This window comes from Haliotis rubra, unplaced genomic scaffold, assembly GCF_003918875.1.
Source record: "Haliotis rubra isolate DU_JTF1 unplaced genomic scaffold, ASM391887v1 Scf198, whole genome shotgun sequence".
Taxonomy (NCBI): Eukaryota; Metazoa; Mollusca; class Gastropoda; order Lepetellida; family Haliotidae; genus Haliotis; species Haliotis rubra.
This window is the reverse complement of record NW_025765980.1, coordinates 1,137,035-1,161,996: the sequence shown is the minus strand read 5'-3', so window position 1 is coordinate 1,161,996 and position 24,962 is coordinate 1,137,035. Positions and strand designations below refer to the sequence as shown.

At 39.6% G+C, this 24,962-nt stretch overlaps 2 protein-coding genes across 5 annotated transcripts in view; one reads left to right on the top strand and one right to left on the bottom strand.

Moving 5' to 3' along the window:
* LOC124275083 (protein TASOR-like) overlaps positions 1-24,962 on the top strand; it is a 51,232-nt gene that overhangs the window by 25,003 nt on the left and 1,267 nt on the right. The window contains exons 6-7 of the mRNA XM_046710561.1: positions 18,035-18,135; positions 24,457-24,600. Of these exons, the coding sequence (XP_046566517.1) occupies positions 18,035-18,135; positions 24,457-24,600 (245 nt within the window). The remainder of the gene's footprint in view (positions 1-18,034; positions 18,136-24,456; positions 24,601-24,962) is intronic.
* LOC124275084 lies at positions 404-10,414 on the bottom strand. 4 transcript variants are annotated; one of them, XM_046710563.1, is made up of 2 exons: positions 10,281-10,414; positions 404-1,386 (listed from the first exon to the last, which is right to left on the bottom strand). In XM_046710563.1, the coding sequence occupies exon 2, from the start codon at positions 1,356-1,358 to the stop codon at positions 837-839; it is 522 nt and encodes a 173-aa protein (XP_046566519.1). In that variant the 5' UTR covers positions 1,359-1,386; positions 10,281-10,414; the 3' UTR covers positions 404-836. The 4 variants fall into 4 exon arrangements, with proteins under 4 accessions (XP_046566519.1, XP_046566518.1, XP_046566522.1 ...); XM_046710562.1 differs by having other exon boundaries at positions 10,215-10,408; XM_046710566.1 differs by lacking the exon at positions 10,281-10,414 and adding an exon at positions 10,058-10,154.

Below are 24,962 nucleotides of genomic sequence, written 5' to 3'. Positions count from 1 at the left end.
ACTCCAGTTTCCACCCTTGCTGAACTAGGCTGGGAAGATGTGGCTCACTGGTAAAGTCATCAGTGGCTATTATGAGTTATGTCATGTCTATGGCCCTCCAATGGGCCGGTCAGATTCCTTATCACATGTATTAGCTTTTATACAATGGCACCTCTGAATCAAGACAATCACTTGGTGTACATATGCTTTGTAAATTCTGCAGATAACCAAAATCTGCACATCAATTGCCATGTTTGTGTTTACTGTTTGTCAAATTTGTTAGATGGATAGCCATTTGGCCTGGCAAAATATAAGTCAAACATTTTAGCCAATTTTGGTCAGGGAAACAACCTTTGATAAAATTAAATCAACTTTGATTGATTGTCATCAATCAGGTCGTTAGCTTTGTACCGGGATTTTATACATTGTTGACATTCATCACGATCATATTTCTTAACCTTATGTAATAGAAACTACTTCCAACAACTATGGTCGATAGAAAACCATACAAACAGTCATTGAAAGTTGGTCCATGGTCTGCAGAAAGATGTAATTATGATATTCATGTAGTTTTTCTCATTTTGTGTAGCTGAAGAGTCAGGAAACATTGTGCCATTGTATTGACACATGATATTTCAAATTTTGTAACATTTATCACAGATTTCTGAGGGCGTCCTAAATGAAACAGTCAGAGACTTCTTGTTGTGAGGCGTAAGTCCTGAGGCATCATTACTCCTGATGAAGTTGTTCTCTCTTAGAAACAAACATATCATCACTCAGCACTGATTGTTCGTCTGTTAATTGCTTTTTCAAAGCTTTGTTATCACAGGTGATAATTAGTCAGTGAGATAGCAGGATTAGGGTGTTGTCTTGCCCACACAACTGTCATACGAAGGTGGATCTCCTTGTGGTTGTGACACTACTACGTTCGCATCTGTTCCTGGTTGGGTCATCACGACCTGGCTGTCAGTTTGGCCGTTGCTCAATCCGTTGCTCAATCCGTTGCTTGGTCCGTTGCTCAGTCCGTTGTTTGGTTCGTTGCTTGGTCCGTTGTTCAGTTCCCCATTAGGAACCATGTACTTGTTTCTTTGTTCCTTCTGTTTGTTCTTGCGATGTCCCCGAGAGTGAGACGAGGAAGTAGTTGACGTAGTAGTGTAGGTGTCCACATACGAAACTTGCACCACGTTGTCGGTGGTGTCGTTCACACAGCCGCCGCAACAGAGACCACATGCAAACTGGTCGCATGGGTGACACTCGTTGCAGTCACATTTGCAGTCGTTGCATCCGCAGTCACCGTCAAGGCAGTTGCAGTCGCAGTTACAATCACCACAGGTACAGTCTCCGCAGTCTCCACAATCACCACAATCTACGTCATCCATGATGTTACACTGTGTCAGTGCTGTTTATCTGGAAAGAGAAAAGTTTCCATCAAAGTCAAACATTTAATCGGGTGCATTATCAATTTGAATGATTGCTTTGACAATTTCAAGAATCCTTGAGTTGAATTTCAAGTTCTTTACTTCTAAATAAAGATATGACAGTTTTACCTTTTCGTAACTTCACATGAGTTGAAACATGAAATTCTTCTTGTGGGAATTAGGATGTGAAATAGGAACACTAGCTCAGGTGTTCAGGGATCGTTTCAGAGTCCTTGGATATATTTTCTGCCAGAAATTATAGTCAAACAGCTATTGACAATACAATGAAATTTTGTCACAAAATAGAAGTTAGGAGAAGGTAAATCTTTTGTGGAAAAGTGAAAATGTCAAATTTTAAAGTTTGAGAAAACAAATTTGGGACCAAATACACATGTACATAAATATCCCCATAATGATTGAAAAAGGAAGATCAGAAGAAATCCCTTGTGAAAATCTAAAAAGCAACCCTTTCAAGAAAGTTTGGCCTTACATTTCAGGATCCCAGCCTAATTTACATTCCTGACACCACATCGGATAAAATTTATAATGGTTTGTAAAGATTTTCATTCCCTATGCTATGTCTATGGTGGATGAAAAGGTCCCTTTGTCATACCATGTCTTGTAGTGATAGAACATTCAAATTTCTCCCCACATTTCATTCAAAAATGCAAGGGAAAGTTGCTTACCAAGATGCAGTTTAGCTTTTCCTACATTATGAAGTTAGGCACAGGAACTAACAATGTATTAAGGAGAGGCTTTTGATTAACGTACATAACATTCTGAATGCCTCCTGTTGAGACTGTTTACAATTTAGAGATGAACCATACTTACACTGGGTAGGGCTAACTCTAGCCTAAGCCCATGGATGTATGGTAATTCTATCCTTAAAAGAGGCAAGTCTAGAGAAGTGGGCAGTACAGGGACACCAGTTATGTTTTTTTAGAAACTATTATTTGAGCTATTAATTATTACCTTATAGACTTGTGCAAGTCTAGGTAGGTGTGTGTGTGTGTGTGTGTGTGTGAGAGAGAGTGTGTGAGAGAGAGAGTGTGAGTCTTCTTATGAGTCACGGGGCGGTGGGGTAGCCTAATGGTTAAAGCGCTGGCTCGTCAGTCAGTCAGTCTAATGAGTCACAATCTTCTGTGCAGAGTTGCGTCCCTTGGACACATCACAAAGCTATGACTGCAGGTTCAAATCCCAGTTCTCCCTGTTCCTGTTTGCTAGCACCATTATACACATGCTTGTATGTTTCACTTAAGTAAAAGCTGACATGCGTGGACTTGAGTGGAATACTGTTAGAAGTGGTGTTAAACCAAATTGTAAACCAAGTCGCTGTGTTCTTTAATCTGATTGGTTGAAAAACATGATCAAATGGTATTCGATTCCTGGAAATTCGCTGCGTATTAATACATACAAACATCGCTGACACCATTGCATTGTTACGTCGTCAGCTGTGATTACGTCATTCAAATCATATTGTGACGTAAAGTCCGAATGACGTCACAAATGAGCAGTTCCAAATGCTGTCATGGGAGACAGCCGAAACAGTTGGCTGATGACATTTCACTGCTGTCCCCGTACTCGATGTCAATGAGTGCAGACACAAAAACGTGTGTGGACCTTTTGGTTTACTTTTGTGTTTACAATGTCAATAAACATCATGTGTTGGCCAATTTCTGAGTTTCATTGAGTATTTGAAGCATGGGAATATGAATTCCCATGCTTCAAATACTCAATAACACCCGGAATTGGCAAACACATGATGTTTATCTCTAGCTCACTTGTGCATGAAAAATGTATATAGAGCACAACTGAAAACAATATTCAGCTATTTGACTTTGTGTTCCTTACTATCAGTATATTTTCATTTGTCTGATGTGTATAGCAAACCCTGCATCCACAGTTGCTGAGGCATATCTTCTCCTGAACTGCTTGGTGACGACATTAACTAGTCATGCTCTTTGTCCTCTTCTAGACCCCTGTGTATTTGGGGCTATTCATGTGAAGCAGTACCAGGACATTAACACAATTATGTTGTTGTACGCGATATGCTAGGCTCAAACCATACATATGGGTAAAGAGGGAAACATATGGCTTCATGAGTTTAATAGTTTGAACTTTGAGGCAGTAAAATAGGAATGGAAGGATGATAGTGAATAGTTTTCTGTTTAAATCAATAATTCCTGTAGCACAGAGTTTGAGTGGTACTCTCATCAGGTAAAACCAACACAATATAAATATTGGAGGGAGAAATAATTGATGAGGGTTACTGAATGGGATGTTACAAACTGTTAACCAACTGTAACTGTGTATCTTATGCTATCTAGGTAACCATTATCTCACAAACAGGTCCAATAGAATCGGTCTGTACTTGAATGAAATGTGATACACTGTTATCTCACTGTAACTATGTGTCCGATACTACCTAGACAACCATTACTTCACACACAGGACCAGTAGAATCAGTCAGTACTTGAATGAAATGTGATACACTGTTATCCCACTGTAACTATGTGTCCGATACTACCTAGACAACCATTACACCACCTACAGGTCCAATAGAATCGGTCTGTACTTGAATGAAATGTGACACACTGTTATCTCACTGTAACTATGTGTCCGATACTACCTAGACAACCATTACACCACCTACAGGTCCAATAGAATCGGTCTGTACTTGAATGGGATGTGATAAACAGTTATGTCACTGTGTGTCTGATACTACCTAGACAGCCATTACTTCACACACAGGACCAGTAGAATCAGTCAGTTGTTGAATGGGAAGTGATAAACTGTTATCCCACTGTAACTGTGTGTCTGATACTACCTAGACAACCATTACTTCACACACAGGACCAGTAGAATCAGTCTATACTTGAATGGGAAGTGATAAACTGTTATCTCACTGTGTGTCTGATACTACCAAGACAACCATTACTTCACACACAGGACCAGTAGAATCAGTCAGTACTTGAATGGGAAGTGATAAACTGTTATCTCACTGTAACTGTGTCCCGATACTACCTAAACAACCATTACACCTCCTACAGGTCCAGTAGAATCAGTCTATACTTGAATGGGACGTGATAAACTGTTATCTCACTGTAACTATGTGTCCGATACTACCTATACAACCATTACACCACCTACAGGTCCAGTAGAATCAGTCTATACTTGAATGGGAAGTGATAAACTGTTATCTCACTGTAACTATGTGTCCGATACTACCTAGACAACCATTACTTCACACACAGGATCAGTAGAATAAGTCTATACTTGAATGGGAAGTGATAAACTGTTATCTCACTGTAACTATGTGTCTGATACTACCTAGACAACCATTACTTCACACACAGGACCAGTAGAATCAGTCTATACTTGAATGGGAAGTGATAAACTGTTATCTCACTGTAACTATGTGTCTGATACTACCTAAACAACCATTACTTCACAAACAGGACCAGTAGAATCAGTCTATACTTGAATGGGAAGTGATAAACTGTTATCTTACTGTAACTATGTGTCCGATACTACCTAGACAACCATTACACCACCTACAGGTCCAATAGAATCGGTCTGTACTTGAATGGGATGTGATAAACTGTTATCTCACTGTGTGTCTGATACTACCTAGACAACCATTACACCACCTACAGGTCCAGTAGAATAAGTCAGTTGTTGAATGGGAAGTGATAAACTGTTATCTCACTGTAACTATGTGTCCAATACTACCTAGACAACCATTACTTCACACACAGGACCAGTAGAATCAGTCAGTACTTGAATGGGAAGTGATAAACTGTTATCTCACTGTAACTATGTGTCCGATACTACCTAGACAACCATTACACCACCTACAGGTCCAGTAGAATAAGTCAGTTGTTGAATGGGAAGTGATAAACTGTTATCTCACTGTAACTATGTGTCCAATACTACCTGGGGCGGTGGGGTAGCCTAATGGTTAAAGCGTTGGCTCGTCACGCCGAAGACCCGGGTTCGAATCCCCACATGGGCACAATGTGTGAAGCCCATTTCTGGTGTCCCCCGCCGTGATGTTGCTGGAATATTGCTAAAAGCGGTGTAAAACCAAACTCAGTCAGTCAGTCAGTCCAATACTACCTAGACAACCATTACTTCACACACAGGACCAGTAGAATCAGTCTATACTTGAATGGGAAGTGATAAACTGTTATCTCACGTAACTATGTGTCTGAAACTACCTATACAACCATTACACCACCTACAGGTCCAGTAGAATCAGTCTATACTTGAATGGGAAGTGATAAACTGTTATCTCACTGTAACTGTGTGTCTGATACTACCTAGACAACCATTACACCACCTACAGGTCCAGTAGAATCAGTCTATACTTGAATGGGAAGTGATAAACTGTTATCCCACTGTAACTGTGTGTCCAATACTAGCTAGACAACCATTACACCACCTACAGGTCCAGTAGAATCAGTCTATACATGAATGGAAAGTGATAAACTGTTATCCCACTGTAACTGTGTGTCCGATACTACCTAGACAACCATTACTTCACACACAGGTCAAATAGAATCAGTCTATACTTGAATGGGAAGTGATAAACTGTTATCTCACTGTAACTGTGTGTCCGATACTACCTAGACAACTATTACACCACCTACAGGTCCAATAGAATCGGTCTGTACTTGCATGGGATGTGATAAACTGTTATCTCACTGTGTGTCTGATACTACCTAGACAACCATTACTTCACACACAGGACCAGTAGAATCAGTCTATACTTGAATGGGAAGTGATAAACTGTTATCTCACTGTAACTGTGTGTCCGATACTACCTAGACAACTATTACACCACCTACAGGTCCAGTAGAATCAGTCTATACATGAATGGAAAGTGATAAACTGTTATCCCACTGTAACTATGTGTCCGATACTACCTAGACAACCATTACTTCACACACAGGTCCAGTAGAATCAGTCTATACTTGAATGGGAAGTGATAAACTGTTATCTCACTGTAACTGTGTGTCCGATACTACCTAGTCAACCATTACTTCACACACAGGTCCAGTAGAATCAGTCTATACTTGAATGGGAAGTGATAAACCTACCTTACTGTATTGTAGTGCTGGGAGATATTGATCACTTCCTTTGCATGCTATGCTACCGGTACACAGTGAGGAAACTATGAAGTGTTTATCTTGCCTGAATATCCTGGTCAAATGTCTGTGTGTGGGGGGAGATTCAGGAGGGGTCCGAGATAAGGGATTGGTCATCAGGTGTTACTGTTCAGAGACTACTTGATCATGTTTATCAAAATAGGTGTGTATACATCATATTGTACTAAATAACGCCATATACAGTTGTTTTCTTCTGTATTAAGTCCTGGTTTGTGGAACTGCTAACGACCAAAATCAGGAAAGTGAAAATCTTTTGATTCAAGTATAATGTACTTACTGCATGCCAACCAGACAAGTTCCAATGTTATTTTACTATTGTATATACACAATATTATATGCACTGCAGGGGAGTGGGCTCTCAGTATTAGAAATAACGCATTTGACCCATATCTCCATAGCTAGCTTGCAGTGTAATGACAGGCCATCGGAAACGTGAGGAAACTCAGCGGGGAACTTTGAGTCATCAACTAACAATGGCTTGAGGGATAATGTGGTAAACTTTGGAAGTAATTCATACCTATAATAGTCCGTCCTATGACATGTATTTAAAAATGTATTATTCATGACACTGAGCTTAGCTATATTTACACCCAGGTTGCTAGAGGCAATGTGAGAAATATGATAAATGATGATTATGCATAACAACATTGCCTGTACATAAAAACAACAGAGCATTGTCTTAAGTATGTTCACTGAGCTGTCACAAGGTATTGCAAGACATGATACTTGCATTATTCATTACAACCATGTTGTTGACTTAAAGTCCTACTTGAAGGGATTCTCTCTGTGTGTGTACAACATTGCTGTGGCCTGGGCTGTCCCACATATACAGGCTTGTAACTCGATCAAGTTGACTGCTCACAAGGTCATACAAACACAGAACAGTGACCAGGTGAAACTTTTAGGGTTTCTTTCCAGATCACAATCTGCTAGTCTGTCATACAGACCCTGAAGCAAATATATCCAAGTCTAGAAAATGTGGCAAGTCTAGATTTCCACAGCTTGAAGAAAGTCTCAGGGCTCCTTTTCATTATATTTTATTATCCCCCGCCGCGCATTTAGCTCGAAGCGGGGGATATAGTATCAGGCTCAGTCCGTCCGTGCGTCTGAATTGGAATATCTTTAGAACTGTTCACTAGATTCTTTTCATAATTGGTACCTAGGTTCATCACAGTATAACAAAGGTCCAAGTCAGGTTTGGTGACCTTGCCCTTCATTTCAAGGTCACAAGGGGACTTTAACGTTTTACCTGCATGTTAAGCTATCTCAAGGACCTTTCTCTGGATTTTCTTCATATTCAATACAAAGCTTTATCTAGGGAAAGCACAGGGCCCAGTTGATTTCGGTGACCTTCACATAATTTTCAAGGTCATGGCGACACTTTGAAGATTTCAGCATGTAAACCTGCATGTTAAGCTATCTTAAGAACCATTCGCTGGATTTTCTTCATATTTGAAACCAAGCTTTATATATGGAAGGCGGAGGGCCCAGTCAATTTTGGTGACCTTCACTTAATTTTCACAGAGACACTTTGAAGATTTCAGCATATTAACCTGCAGGTTATGCTTGTCAGCAAGATACCTCAAGAACCATTCACTGGAGTTTCTTCATATTTGACACCAAGCTTCATCCAGGGAAGGCACAGGGCCCAGTCGATTTTCGATTAAGTGACCTTTACTTAATTTTCAAGGTCACAGAGACACTTTGAAGATTTCAGCATGTTAACCTGAATTGTCAGCAAGATATTTCAAAAACGGTTCACTGGATTTTCTTCAAAGACTTTCAAGACTTCCCTTAAATGTTTTTCAAAAAGCAATTTCTTTTGTACTATTTTTGCTTATTTTATACACTATGACATTCATGTCAAGGTCAAAGTCAGTCTTGAAAATATGTGTGTGTTTGAACACTAAAGAGCAAGATATCAAGAGAGATTGACTGGTCATGTTTTTGGTGACATTTAACTTAAACTTTCATTACTTTATAAGTTTGATTTGATAATTTGCGGCGGGGGATAATGTCACCTTAGTGACAATGCTTGTTTTTTACTATGAGCTTTTTTCTGTAAATTATGTTCATTTGAGAGACTAGTTGTTAGTCTAACCATCTTCTTAGTGATTCCAGTCCACTTGGGGAACAAGGGTGTGTATTTGTGATGTTTGTGTCAACAGGATGTAAGTGGTCTCTGTATTACAACATAATGTCTGTGCAGTTCCTGTGATGTGCGGAATGCTAATACTACTACCTGACAACTGTTTCTGTATACATTAGAAATGAATAAATATATTGAAATATTAAAAATAATCAACTGATCGAAGATATTGTGTTTTTATAAATAGTAAATTTACTATTGATGGAAATATTTAGTGAAAGCGAAAACATTCACATTTAGTCATGAAGGAAAAGGTAGCATATTTCCTGTTTAAGTGCCCTGCTCCAAGTACCCCTGAGCTAGCTCTAGACCACTCTGTAAGCAGTCATTATTAGTGCATGGTACTAAAACCTAAACATTACATGACAGTCTTGTCTTCTCATGTATATTACAAACATGTTAGAGAAAATAGCAGCGGAGAAGGAGTTGATTAATCTAAAAAATGTGATAGTTTCAACATTTGAACTAATTTTTTTTCACTGGCGCTTGATCTCTGAGACCAGTGTGCAAAATTTACACTGGTCCTGTGGTCCCTGGCTAGTAAAACTTCATCAGGACCACTAAATATTAAGTTTGCAGTGGTCCTGGTGGCCACTGAAGTTTGTATTGATAGTTAAGTAAATCTACAAATGTTAATTTGGAACAGTAAAGTACAGACAGGACCACTATTATTGTCCACTCACTGGTCCTGTGGTCTTGTTTCTTTCCCTGGGAACAGATCTCTACTCAAGGACTCTCTCTCTCTATCTGTGTGTGTGTGTGTCACACACACACACCAAAATACAAGTAAACGCAGACACCACCTCACTCACTCTCTCTCTCTCTCACACACACACACACACATTCATTAGACCGCTTCCGTGGTGTAGTGGTTAGAGAGTCCGCCCGGAGAGCGGAAGGTCGCGGGTTCGATCCCCGACCGCGTCATACCAAAAGACGTTAAAATATGGTACTTGTTGGTCCCTGCCTGGCGCTCGGCATTAATGGGTACAACAAGGACTGGTTGGCTTGGAGTCAGTATAATGTGTCTGAGTGGGGTATTCATGTTTCACTGCGGCATGGTATCTCAGTGAGCTAGCACTATAAAAATAGCTTCAGTCTGGGCTAGTACAAGCAGCCGCACATACACATACACACGCATGCACGTCGTCATATGAGCGAAATATTCTCCAGCACGACGTACAACCCAATTTCACCTCACCTCACCTCACATTCATTAACACATACAGGGAGGGACAGAGACAATTACCCATAGAGACAATGACATACAATGGCATAGACACTCACTCACTCACTCACTCAGAGAGACACAGACACACCCCCCAGACACACCCACCCACCTCCAGACACCCACACTTTTAAACGTCGAAAGGCCCCCAAACAACATAGCCCAAGGCACATCCCAGCACATTCCAAAGCCCCAAGATTGCATTGTTCACTGGCCTTGTGTCCCACTAAGAACAGAAACCACTGGCCTGGAACAATGGGTTCACGTACCTGTAGAGGTCAGCCTTCGACCAGTGCTGTACCCTGCTGCTTAGATTTGTGTTGTGTCAACACTACCATTTAGTGATCCTAATGTCAGGATATCATGGTGACCAGACCCGGCCACAAGTCACAGCAACAAGTCGTGTTGTCTATAGTTGTTTACATTTATACACTCCTGCCATCTAGTCAGCAATGAAGGGAGGCAACTCTCGAAGACCTCATTTATGAAACAAGCCTCCTGTATTGCACAATCTGTGGATTATGTTATTCACCTGTGTAAATCCCACAGACTCTGCAATGCCCGCCTTTATTAAACATGAGGGTGTTGAATACCTGTGGATCAGTGAGCTGACACTGTGAATAAATTCTTGCGCAACACCCAGTTGCATTGATAACATCAGTGAATGTGGGGCATTGTGTAACGTAAGACATGTTTTGTTTGCCAATTCATTCTCACATGACGGGCACTAAAGGAAAACACAGAAACATGTTTTCAAGTGTCAGACATGACGTGTCCGTCTGCTCAGATCATGTGAGATTCGACACTATGAGCCCAAACAATGACATTGTATTGACTGATGACCTAATTCCTAAATACTCTGATTTCAATGTCAGTTTGAATATTGGTTTTCAAAATGTTGCAGAAGTGTTGCAGTGTACATTTTCTAAATGTGTTACATGGAATTGTATTCCATTTATAAACTTCAATTTATGTTTGTGGGATTTAGAATCTATACTGTAAGTGAAGAAAAGGTTCTGATTCTTATCGGGGCGGTGGGGTAGCCTAAACTCAGTCAGTCAGTCTGATTCTTATCCTTCAAAGCAGGGGCAGTGGGTAGCCTAGTGGTTGATGTGTTTGCTCGTCATGACGAAGACCTGGGTTCGATTCCCCACATGGGCACACTATGTGAAGCCTGTTTCATATTTTGTACTGAAAGTGAAGAAAGGGTTCAGATTCTTTTCCTTCAATACAGGGGCAGTGGGTAGCCTAGAGGTTAATGTGTTTGCTCGTCATGACGAAGACCTGGGTTCGATTCCCCACATGGGCACAATATGTGAAGCCTGTTTCATATTTGGTTGAACATACATAGAAAACATACCTGCATCATCAGAGACACATGGACACCAGATTCAAACACACAATTTATGCAGAAATATGTTTCATTAAATGTCTGCCCTTGTAAAATTGAGGGGTAGGGTAGCTTAGTGGTTAAAGCATTTGCTCTTCATGCTGAGGACCCGGGTTCAATTCCCCACATGGTTACAATGTGTTAAGCCCATTTCTGGTGCCCCCCTCCATGATATTGCTGGAATATTGCTAAAAGAAACGTAAAACTAAACTCACTCACTCCTGTAAAATTGTGACCTGGACAAAGAGCAAGTATCAAACATGTATTTGATTAATTTTATTTTACAATAATGTATAACAATCATTGTAATGATATATTTCTGATATATCTACAAAATCAATGATTCTGTGGTGTCCCGTGTTCACTGATTATGTCCTGAATTATTCCTGACACCAGCCAGATTGTTGGAATGTTTCAGTAAGTAATTAGTCTCCTAAGTTCAGACTAACTGACAGCTTCGGCCCATCATCGCTTTCATCATTGTCTTCTGCTGAAGGTTTTATGTTCTTGGACTTGTCATCAGAAGCTGGGATGGGTACATCAATCTCAAAACTGACAGAACAACAGCAAAGTTTTTTCAGCCACCCCTCACTATCACCCTCACTGCTGTCAGCCATCTTCCTTGGTATAGGGACTGGGTAGATCTGTCAGGCATAAAATACTATGTTGATATTTCATAACAAACAATAGTCTTGCAATTTTAAAATCAGAGCAAATCTCATGAACTTAGAACAACAGCAAAGTTTTTTCAGCCATCCTTCACTATCACCCCCAGTGCTGTCAGTCATCTCCCTTGGTATGGAATAGGTGAGGTGAGGTGAGGTGAAATTGGGTTTAACGTCATGCTGGAGAATATTTCGCTCATATGACGACGTGCATGCGTGTGTATGTGCGGCTGCTTGTACTAGCCCAGACTTAAGCTGGTTTTATAGTGCTAGCCCACTGAGATACCATGCCGCAGTGAAACATGAATACAACACTCAGACACATTATACTGACTCCGAGCCAACCAGTCCTTGTTGTACCCATTAATGCCGAACGCCAGGCAGGGACCAACAAGTACCATATTTTAACGTCTTTTGGTATGACGCGGTCGGGGATCGAACCCGCGACCTTCCGCTCTCCGGGCGGACGCTCTAACCACTACACCACGGAGGCGGTCCATGGAAGAGGTAGACCTGTCGCTCACAAAATACTGTGTTGATATTTCATAACGAACAATAGTCTTACATGATTAAAATCAGAGCACATCTCATGAACGTGATTTCTGGTTTAAGTTAATGGATGGGTTGGTCAGACTTAACAACAACATGCAACTCATTGTAACGTTTGAAGAGTTGACTGCAGTCTTGTGAATATATTGAAGACATACATCTGGTCGCATGTGTTTCAATATTTAAGTATGAGAGTGTTGTGATGGACTAGATATTTTCTCATTGTGCTTGCTGTGGTTACTAGTTGACACACTTGAAGGATAAAGTAAACATGAAAAAGTTTCTGTCTGAATTAAACATTCATTTACTATCCATTACTGTTGACTTGGGATGATGTTTATGAAAAGAAAAATGAAAATTTGGACCGACTGACTGACTGACTGAGTTTGGTTTTACGCCGCTTTTAGCAATATTCCAGCAACATAACGGCGGGGGACACCAGAAATGGGCTTCACACATTGTGCCCATGTGGGGAAAATTTGGAAACATAACACCTGAGATGTATAGTCTGAGTGTAACTTATTGCTGCATGTGATAAGAAGGGGACAGGAAAGATAACCTTTCACTATGAGGATATCAAGTTTGGATCGCAAAGTAAACAGCATGAGTGAGTTTAGGCCAGACCAATTTTATTTATTGTGTTACGGATCCACCGGTTGTACTTTTTCAAGAATTAAGAAAAAAAATATAAATTAATTTTCCCCGCTCAAAAACTAAAATTCTCATGTTTTTATTGGCCAAAAATGTAAACTTACAAAAAAAATAATTTTTGATTGTTTTTTGCCCCATAAACACTTCATAAATTGCCAAAAATAAAATACTGTTACTATTTAAAAGGAAAATTATTTTGACTAGTGATTTTTATTTTTAATTTTTTTCTCTCCTGCTGTAAGTTTTCTGAGGACAAAAATCCATAAAACAAGAAATAAAATTGGTCTGGCCTTAGCTTTAAATCGCTTTTAGCAATATTCCAGCAGTATCACGGAACACCAGAAATGGGCTTCACACATTGTAGTACTCACATGGGGAATTGAACCCCGGATCCTCGGCATGATGAGCAAACGCGTTACCCTTAAGTCTACCCTACAGCCCCATAAACAGCATAATAAACCTCTAGTAATATGATGCCTTGACCTGACCTGTAGACTGAGTACCTGCCTTGAGTTTATTGTCTCTGTGGAACACATAATGCCCAATGACATTCAAAAATACAAGGGACGGCAGGGTAGCCTAGTGGTTAAAGTGTTCGTTCGTCATGCCAAAGACCCGGGTTCGATTCCCCACATGGGTACAATATATGAAGCCCATTTCTGGTGTTCCCCACCGTGATATTGCTGGATTATTGCTAAGAGTGGCGTAAAACCAAACTCACTCACTCACTCTAAAATGGAAATGTTCAGAAAATGTTCAGTTGTGGATGCTATTGTGATTTCACCCTGCATGCTGTGTAATATATGTCTTGGTAGGTAGAAAATAGAATCAGCTATAGAATCTGTGTCAATGTGAAACACCATGTATACATATCCCCAAACAGATATCTGTGTTAGGAATGACAAGTCTTTATGGATGATCAACTTCTTTATTGTACAATAGTGATGTATCTATGTTGCCATATATTACAGCATAATTCAGTACAATAGTTTCACCAGTAAATCCATCAATTGGTAAATGATCTTCCTGGATTTAATGGTTTGTAGGCAGCTAGGACGTACCGTATATGACTGTAGATAAACCAAGGTCCTAGCTTGACCCTTGAAATCAATTTTACAATCGTATGTTCAGTGTCTTTCACCTAAAATCTCCAATAATGATGAAGTGTGGCAAAAGAGAATATCCCAGATTGTGTCAAAAACACATTCTACATGGCAATAGAATACATTTCAGAGTCAGATTCTATTAAAGAACCACTAAACTTTGTTTTTTGTTACTCTTTTAACCATTACATATGAAAGATTTGTAGTTAGTCTTATGCGGAACACCAAATTTATTCTTTAAAAACTTGTGGTTAATTAATACCGAGCGATTAAAAGTGGCCAAAAAGTCACCTGCTTCCCTCTCGCCCGCCAACGAAACCACAGACAGGTTACGTAACTCTGTCGCCAGAGCACTGCAGTGACGTCATATGAGGAACGATTTTCAGTTAGTTGTATAGAAAGTGTGTAGCACGCTCATCATTTTGATGATTTCTCGACATCAACGACGACATGCCGAATCGTTGCTTTGTCGCCGCAAGTGCTCCTAGGGTCGGGCGATGGTGTCACCATGCACAGATTTCCACAGGACCCCGCAGTTTGTGCTAAATGGGTTATGTTTGTGAGTGCGGCGAAGCGATGTGGAAGCCTGAAACGATATCTTACTTGTGTTCAGATCGCTTCACGGAAGTTAAAGAATCAAAACTACTTACTAGTTGTAGTAAAATATGTATATGATTGATGACCATAAAGATTTTCCATGACACAACTTGTAACATAACGATTTCTTCCTCGAAGTGAGCTTGTGGTCGAAGTAACAATAATATTGTAAGTGGTATTATATTGACACCCACCTTGCTGCCACGAGAGAAATTGTTATGTTATATCGCTATGTCATGCAAAATCCTATTGGCCATCAATCAAATACATATTTTACCACCAGTAGAAAGTAGTTTTGATTTTGTAACTCGGTGAAAACAAACCTAAATAGCATTTATCCTCAGACTGGCGGATGTTCCAGACAGGGCCCACCATTTTGAAAATCGTAAAGTCTTTTAGAATTAATGAGATTATAGTTTGTTTTCATCAAGTTAGAAAATCAAAACTACTTTCTACTCGTAGTTAAATATGTATTGGAATCATAACCAAACGGATTTTGCATGACACAACTTATAACATGACGATTTCTTCCACGGAAGCGAGGTGGGGGTCGAAGTCACAATACTGCGCGATACATTTCTTGCTACATTCACATGGTTAATGTCCACTCACCAGTATGTAGATACTAGTCAATGTGCGTCTTTTATATTTGGTCTTATAATCCTAATCAGTTTATTATCATACTTGTATGCATTTTGAAACTAAATAAAAGCAGACGATCTGCTGATACTTATAGTGAATTTATAACAGAACTGTAATATCTAGACATTTTATAGTTTGCCAATGTGAATCATAATTCGCATTAACACACACACCCTAGAGTTGTCTGTCTCATTACACTTCACGGCGAAAACAATGATTCTGTTGAATGCTACGACAAAAATGAATAAAACAACATGCAAATATTAAAATTAAAACAGATCAAAGTTATAAGAACAATATCAGGCCATTACCTTGTTCGAGGAATGTATCCATCAATATCCACAAAACTGTTCCAAATGATGTGTCTTTTAACAGTTTAATATACCAAAAAGTGATAAATCTTTTCAGGTATTGGTGTATAGTCTCATTGGTCACCCAAGATAGCACACCTGGCAACCAATTGCATAATGTCCGCCTTTCTTTAAAAACAGTAAATTAGTTAGCCAATAATGGGCAATCAATCAATGTATTGCCGATTAATCCTTTGAAAGAAGGACGTTGTTTTTACGCAGACACCGACACAACAGAGTGTATTCAGTATAGATTAGTAAATCTACATACATAAACACTACCTTTTGACAATTCCGCTGTATAAGATAAAAGTAATTAATCAATCAGCTTGTTATCGGTTAATCCTTTGATCGATGTTAATAATGTTGAATATTTACCCCAGACACAAGAAATGCCAAATGGGAACCTTTGTCGGGTAATCTAAGTGTGTTACCACTAATTATACCTGTTATAAATTCATTAACTGACCATCAAGTGAATGATGACAAATAACATATGTAGGTTTATACCACCTAACACGGGTTACAACAAAGGAGTATTAATTGCTGTATTGCATGTGAAAACTTATGGGCCGACACTGTTTTGAGAATACAAACAGATTTTTACATGACATGATTAAATATCGAGGTAAAAAAACACAGAAATGGGATCAATTTGGATCAGTCATTATACAAATAGGGCCTAACGACACCGATCGATTTTGACAGAATCGTCTATGAAAACAAGTTGTAACTTGGAAACTAGGCAAAGCAGGAGACAAAAGTAAATGACAGTAGATTGTGAGAACATATAGCTTTCATTTTCCACAACAATTGTCACGATTTCAGGTTTATACAAGCCTGTAAACAAGATAATTTACCCCTAAAATGTAGATGAATTCTGCATCGGCCCTCAAAGCTATTCCTCATATGACGTCACAGAGACGCGGTTGAAATTTCGTTCGCGGGTAAGAATTGTGCACTGTTGTCAAAAAGGTCGATTTAAGTCAATTAAAGGTCGAAATGAGTAGTTTTAATGACGGGGTTTCATTTATAACGATGCCAGTTAGTGATTTATGTATTTGTACCCCTAGGGTTTATGTGACCTTTAAATAAAACGTTTTTGAAATATATAGTCTCAATTCATCTCATTCGGGCCATGCAGTAATTTCTCCCAACCATCTCACCTTTGTTGCGAAAGAATAAAGGTCTAATTATTGGCTAGGCCTTTAAAAGGGCCTGGCCTGAAAGTTAGCTGAAGGGCCCAGACTGTTCACATGGGTGCCATGGTAGCCTTATTGTGAAAGTATTTACTTGTACATGGGAACCCATCATAGGTGCTTCCTGTTGGGAATTTACTGGAATATTGCAAAAATTGAATCTTGTCTAAAAGTAATATAAAGTTGATAAACAAGGTGTGATGAGGTAGTTAAGTTGTTCAAGTGTTTGCTTGTTATGTTAAAGGTCTTGGTTTGATTCACAATATGGGTACCCTTTTCTGACAATATTGTGGACAGATAATTGTTGAAATTATTGCCAATAGCGACATGATAAGAACCAAACTTACTCACTTAATGAACAAGAACATGTAATGTGGAAGACTACCATCACCTGTGGGCTCTTGTTCTGTATCTCTTCAAGATCTCTCTAGGGTCTTCTCAGACAGGCAGGCGCTTCCTGGTATTAGTAAGCTGTGATATTAGGATATGAGCTGTGGAGCATCTGTCAAATGTTCCTAACGTGAGACAAGGTAGTATTAGAGTTGTGTTGTGCAGGGGTACTTATGTTGGGCAGATACATCAGGTTGAGGATTCTGATTGGTGGAAACTCTGCTTCATGTGAATGGCGTTTGTTTCTGTTTGGCTGATTCTGTCCTCAGTCATCAGGAGAAGGAATGTCGACTGGGCTAGTCACACCAACAAATGCCCCCACCCCCACCAATTATTTAAATTCATAATTGTGAGGCAGTGTTTGCTTCAAATCACGTGAGAAAGCTCACATTGTACATTAGCTGTTGTTATAGCTTGCATATAACAAAGTCTCCCATCTTTCCCCAATGTCTTGTATTTTTTGTTAACCAAAAAGGGAGATAAATTTAATTGGTGGAGAATTATACATGAGGTAGATACTGTGTTGTAATCCTATGTTGTAATCTCTTTGCAGGTGACAATACAAGTGGAGTGTATGTATGTAAACATCCTGATGTCCAGCTGAAGCTTGCAGAACTCAGGGAGGAAAAGCTAGCATGTGTTTGTGTATTCAAGGTAACATGATATTTTCCAACATCCTCAATAATCCAAAAGTAAACTGTTTTTTGTCAAGAAGTAAAATAAGTTTGAAACCGAGTTTGCCACTTTCTCACTATTCATGAAGGTATTGGGTGTTGACAGGGAAGGTGCAGGTATTACAGTAGGAAATCAGTGTTTTTGTTGCCCTTAATTTGAATGACTGGACTCCTTGCAATGGGAAACCGAATGTAAAAATACAAACTTTTCCTCCCCACTTGTGATGGTCATCACTCATCAGAAGTAAGCTTTGTTCAAATATGTAGTTAACCACCATTTCTTCCATGGGCCGCCATATAGCTTAAAATATGTAGTTAACCACCATTTCTTCCATGGGCAGCCATATAGCTTCAAATATGTAGTTAACCACCATTTCTTCCATGGGCCGCCATATAGCTTCAAATATGTAGTTAACCACCATTTCTTCCATGGGCCGCCATATAGCTTCAAATATGTAGTTAACCACCATTTCTTCCATGGGCCGCCATATAGCTTCAAATATGTAGTTAACCACCATTTCTTCCATGGGCCATATAGCTTCAAATATGTAGTTAACCACCATTTCTTCCATGGGCCATATAGCTTCAAATATGTAGTTAACCACCATTTCTTCCATGGGCCGCCGTATAGCTTCAAATATGTAGTTAACCACCATTTCTTCCATGGGCCGCCATATAGCTTCAAATATGTAGTTAACCACCATTTCTTCCATGGGCCGCCATATAGCTTCAAATATGTAGTTAACCACCATTTCTTCCATGGGCCGCCATATAGCTTCAAATATGTAGTTAACCACCATTTCTTCCATGGGCCGCCATATAGCTTCAAATATGTAGTTAACCACCATTTCTTCCATGGGCCGCCATATAGCTTCAAATATGTAGTTAACCACCATTTCTTCCATGGGCCGTATATAGCTTCAAATATGTAGTTAACCACCATTTCTTCCATGGGCCACCATGCATATAGCTTCAAATATGTAGTTAACCACCATTTCTTCCATGGGCATATATAGCTTCAAATATGTAGTTAACCACCATTTCTTCCATGGGCACCATATAGCTTCAAATATGTAGTTAACCACCATTTCTTCCATGGGCGCCATATAGCTTCAAATATGTAGTTAACCACCATTTCTTCCATGGGCATATAGCTTCAAATATGTAGTTAACCACCATTTCTTCCATGGGCCATATATAGCTTCAAATATGTAGTTAACCACCATTTCTTCCATGGGCCATATAGCTTCAAATATGTAGTTAACCACCATTTCTTCCATGGGCCAGCCATATAGCTTCAAATATGTAGTTAACCACCATTTCTTCCATGGGCCACCATATAGCTTCAAATATGTAGTTAACCACCATTTCTTCCATGGGCCACCATTTCTTCCATATAGCTTCAAATATGTAGTTAACCACCATTTCTTCCATGGGCCGCCATATAGCTTCAAATATGTATAGCTTCAAATATGTAGTTAACCACCATTTCTTCCATGGGCGTAGTTAACCACCATTTCTTCCATTAGCTTCAAATATGCCATTATATAGCTTCAAATATGTAGTTAACCATATAGCTTCAAATATGTAGTTAACCACCATTTCTTCCATGGGCGCCATGGGTCAGCCTATATAGCTTCAAATATGTAGTTAACCACCATTTCTTCCATGGGCCATATATAGCTTCAAATGTAGTTAACCACCATTTCTTCCATAGTATAGCTTCAAATATGTAGTTAACCACCATTTCTTCCATGGGCAGCCATATAGCTTCAAATATGTAGTTAACCACCATTTCTTCCATGGGCCCACCATTTTCCGTGGCCATAGCTTCAAATATGTAGTTAACCACCATTTCTTCCATGGGCCGCCATATAGCTTCAAATATGTAGTTAACCACCATTTCTTCCATGGGCCGCCATATAGCTTCAAATATGTAGTTAACCACCATTTCTTCCATGGGCCGCCATATAGCTTCAAATATGTAGTTAACCACCATTTCTTCCATGGGCTGCCATATGGCTGGAATATTGCTGAGTGTAATATCTATTGCTGAGTGAGTGAGTTTAGTTTTACGCCGCACTCAGCAATATTCCAGCTATATAGTGGCAGTCTGTAAATATCAAGTCTGGGCCAGACAATCTAGTGATCAACAGCATGAGCACCATCTGCGCAATTGGGGACCGATGACATGTGTCAACCAGGTCAGCGAGCTTGACCACCCGATCCCATTAGTCGCCTCATACGACAAGCATGGGTTACTGAAGATCAATATTTTAGCTCGGACCTTCAAGGGTATATATTGCTGAGTGAGAGGTCAAACAACTGACAAAATCGTCCATGGGGAGGAATGGAAGGCCTGTCAACCTTGAGACACTGCAGGGCTGTGTATTGTGTAAAACTTGCCCTGGTGGGGGTCAATTTAATATCTTTATGTAAACAAAACACAGGCACTTGTCTAATAAGAAAACTGTATTGCTATAATCAGAAACATGATGTCAGGAATTTGATTACTGTTGTATTCTTTTCAAACTGTTAATTATCCCAAAAGAAATTCACTGCACATGCTCTCACCAATGCAAAAAAGACCTCATATACAGAAAGAAATTATTATGCATTTAAGAGTGAGTGAGTGAAGTTAGTTTTACGCCACACTCAGCACCGCCTCCGTGGTGTAGTGATTAGAGCGTCCGCACGGAGAGCAGAAGGTTGCGGGTCCGATCCCAGACCTCGTCATACCAAAATATGTTAAAATATGGTACTTGTTGGTCCCTGCCTGGCGCCCGGCATTAATGGGTACAACAAGGACTGGTTGGCTCGGAGTCAGTATAATGTGTCTGAGTGGGGTATTCATGCTTCACTGCGGCGTGGTATCTCAGTGAGCTAGCACTATAAAACCAGCTTAAGTCTAGGCTAGTACAAGCAGCCGCACATACGCATACACACGCATGCACGTTGTCATATGAGCGAAATACTCTTAAGTACGACGTTAAACCCAATTTCACCTCACCTCACCACACTCAGCAATATTTCAGCTATATGGCGGCAGTCTGTAAATAATTGAGTCTGGACCAGACAATCCAGTGATCAACAAAATGATCATCAATCTCCACAATTGGGATACGATGAACAAGTCAGCGAGCCTGACCACCCAATCCCGTTAGTCGCCTCTTACGACAAGCATGGGTTACTGAAGATCAATTCTAACCCGGATCTTCGTGGGACATGCATTTTGGAGATTTAATAATGCTGTCCTGATTGGGATCTGAGGGTTGTCCACAGTAAGCGCAGAGAGGCTGAAGGCTACATGAACTGTTATCAATAATTGCATGTGGCAGAAGAATTTAATTTTTAACATAAAGTGGTAAGCTGACTAGGCTCGTGAAAGGTTGTAACTGGCTGTTTAAAGGGAAGGAGGAAGAGTGTGTGAATAATCTGGCGACAGGGAAAATCTTCTTTGTGTAATTGTATAGACTTCCTTGCTGCAGTATTACTGCTAACTTCTTGGTACCGGTCCAACATGCCTGTCTCCTTTTCACTTCCTACAGAACTACAGTGAATAGTCTCCTTATATGGCGCTCATATTCAGGCACATTGCCTGCTCACGACGCTACGTACATTACTATCCCCGGGTAAGCCAGACCAATGTTATTTCTTGTTTTATGGATTTTTGTCCTCAGCAAACCTAAAGGCAGGAGGGAAAAAAATAAAAATCACTAGTCAAAATAATTTTCCTTTTAAATACTAAGGGTATTTTATTTTTGGCAATTGATGAAGTTTTTATGGGGCAAAAAACAATCAAAGTTAAATTTTTGGCCAATAGAAACATGAGGATCTTATTTTTTGAGCAGGGAAAATTAATATATTTTTTTTCTTCTTATTCTTAAAAATATGACCGACGGATCCGTAAAACAAGAAATAAAATTGGTCTGGCCTCATAGGACACTATCGTACAGTGGAAACTGTCTAAAACGGCACTAGTCGGGACTGAAAAAATAATCCGGTTTAGACAGCGTGCTGGATTGTAGAGCTAACATGGTTACCTACGACTAGAACTGAGCTCATATTCACTTTTTTTACTTTATAACATAAACATGATAAATCAACACATTTAATAAAAATCAGACATATACGTGTGATGGCTGCCACACACTCATAATCCCTTGTTATTTCAATGCAGGGTTAATTTGTGACAATACACATCTGGCCGACTCCTCGTCACATGCCGGATTAGACAGCACTGATTACTGTACGGAATTGACAGATGCCTAATTGCAGAGCTTTTAAATGGTGATAAATGTACTAACCACAGACCGGACTGAGATTTGATGCCGGTGTTGACAACTTGCCGGATTGGACAGCTGCTGGATTTGACAGCTTCCACTGTACTGTATTTTCTGGTGTATAGTGCACCCTTGAGTATAGTTTGGTTGGATCAGCTCGTGTGACATACTTCATTCCCTGTCAATGCAATGAGATAGAAAGGGATGTTGCCTGATTTGGACTAATTACCTATTTGGACTTATTATTATAGTAATAAAATGCACTCCGTGCGTGCGTGCGTGCGTGTGTAAGTGCGTGCATGTGTGTGCATGTGTGCACATTTGTCTTTTCTGGAGCAGAACTTTTAAACCGTTCAATATTTCTTCACCAAACTTGGCACATAGATAGGTCTGGTGATGAACTGGTGCCTTTTGGTAGTTTTGGATTTCTGATTATTATATTTTTTGTGTTTCCATGGCAACAAGTTTGACTTTGACTGAAATTGGTGTTGGTGCTCTTTTCCGGAGCAGAACTTTTAAACCGTTCGATATTTGGTTACCAAACTTCTCACATAGATAGGTCTGGTGGTGAAATGGTGCCTTTTGGTAGTTTTGGATTTCTGAATAAAATCTTTTTTGTGTTTCCATGCCAACAAGTTTGGCTTCAACTGAATTTGGTGGTAGTGCTCCTTTCTGGAGCAGAACTTAAAAAACCTGTCAATACTCTCCTTCCACTTTGCCATATACACACCAAAATATTTGACATAGCCATAACTAGTAGACATATTCATGAAGAGTATTTTGCCATTGTGGGGAATATTGATGACTTTGACGTCTTGTTGTCATTGTTATGACTATTGTTTAAAACAATGCATCATTGTCTTACTGTTATCTTAAAACCTTCTTGTGTAAACATATTAACATATATACATATAGTAACACAGGCAAAGAATTTGTTGGCCATAAAAGTTTCTTCCTGTTCGTCCATCTTCAAAATGTCTGTCAAAGTCATGGTTCCATTGTTTATAAGGCTGAACTAATAGTCTGTTAGGACTGCACGGTGTTACAGGTGTGTCACAATACACTGTTTGCAGTATTTCTTCTGATTACTGGTATACTGGGTAAAGAAATATGACAAGTTTTGTGATCTCATGGTTTGAATTAAGATTTAGAGACATTCATTCAAAACAGTGTTACAGAGGTTACCCAAACCAAATATTTTCCTGATAATTTCAATAGTAATGTTATATTCTTTGGGAAAGAAGCTGAGCCTTCAACTGCCAGCAAAAAAGCAGCAAGAAACAAACAAAAATGACTAGGTTAACCATTAGGTTTTCCAAGTACAGGAAGCTAAACATAGCAACTCCATTTCTGCACAAAATGTCTCTTGCTGGAAAATATCTGTGGTGACATTCAGTATAAAGCATTATGTGAAATATAACGCAGAAACCATTATTCTCGGATTCAAAGAGAGAAGAAATGATGTACTGAATTTTATTTTCATATTAAGTAAAGAGTACATATATTCTAGAAAGTTAGCAAACATTGTACCTTCTCTCAGCTAGTCTGAAACCAAAATTGAATTACAATTACCACTTACACAAATTTAATGCATACTCTCACTGCAACTACGACACTTTTGTTACATTTTGGTCGTCTTGCCACAATCTATTTACATAGATAATGACTTTGTAATTTGACTCTTATATAAAGCAACAAAAATGCTGACTTGTTAAATGTGCATGACATGCTGTACCCAGATTAAAAAGAAATAAAGTGATAAAAAAAAGAAGCATTATGTTAAAAAAGACAGAACTTAGTACTGAAAAACATGATCAGATTTAATTACTGGATGGATATACATTTTAAAATCACTGAAATATTATACAAAATCATCCAATCACAGCTGTCATATGATTCAATAAGCACTGAAGGCTCAACAAAAGCTGCTTGTTCAACAACTGATTCTGATATGGTGTCATTGAACCTTCAGAAAAGGCCCAAATTTCTTCTTTAATCACAAGTTGTCTTCCTTGCAGGTGACTCCCGGTCGATGCAAGGCACAACAGATCACAACCTCATCGGAGCTTCTAGTGGAACCCACCCCCAACTATGACTGTCACGTGTCAGTCAGTGCTGCTCAGTCCCACTCCACTCACACAGTCCAGCTACAGAGGTCACAGGTAGCCCCGGATTCTTCAAGCATTTGTTGCATACAATCACTGTTTTAAGTGATGAGTGCACGCTTTACCCACTAATCTACCCCACTGTACCATCTTCATAGTGTATTCATAGCAGTTCTAGTATGTATGTAGAGGTTGGCTAATGCCTGACTGACTGAGTTAGGTTTTACGCCGGCTTTTGCAATATTCCAGCAACATCATGGCGGGGGACACCAGAAATGGGCTTCACACATTGTACCCATGTGGGGATTCGAACCCGGGTCTTCTGCGTGACGAGCCAACGCTTTAACCACTAGGCTACCCCACCGCCCGGTTGGCTAATGGTTTGATGGGATGAGCAAAATTCTCCTTGCGAAACATCT

Coding starts and splice junctions, on each gene's coding strand:
- LOC124275084 (XM_046710563.1), bottom strand. CDS start 1,358: ATGGATGACGTAGATTGTGGTGATTGTGGAGACTGCGGAGACTGTACC.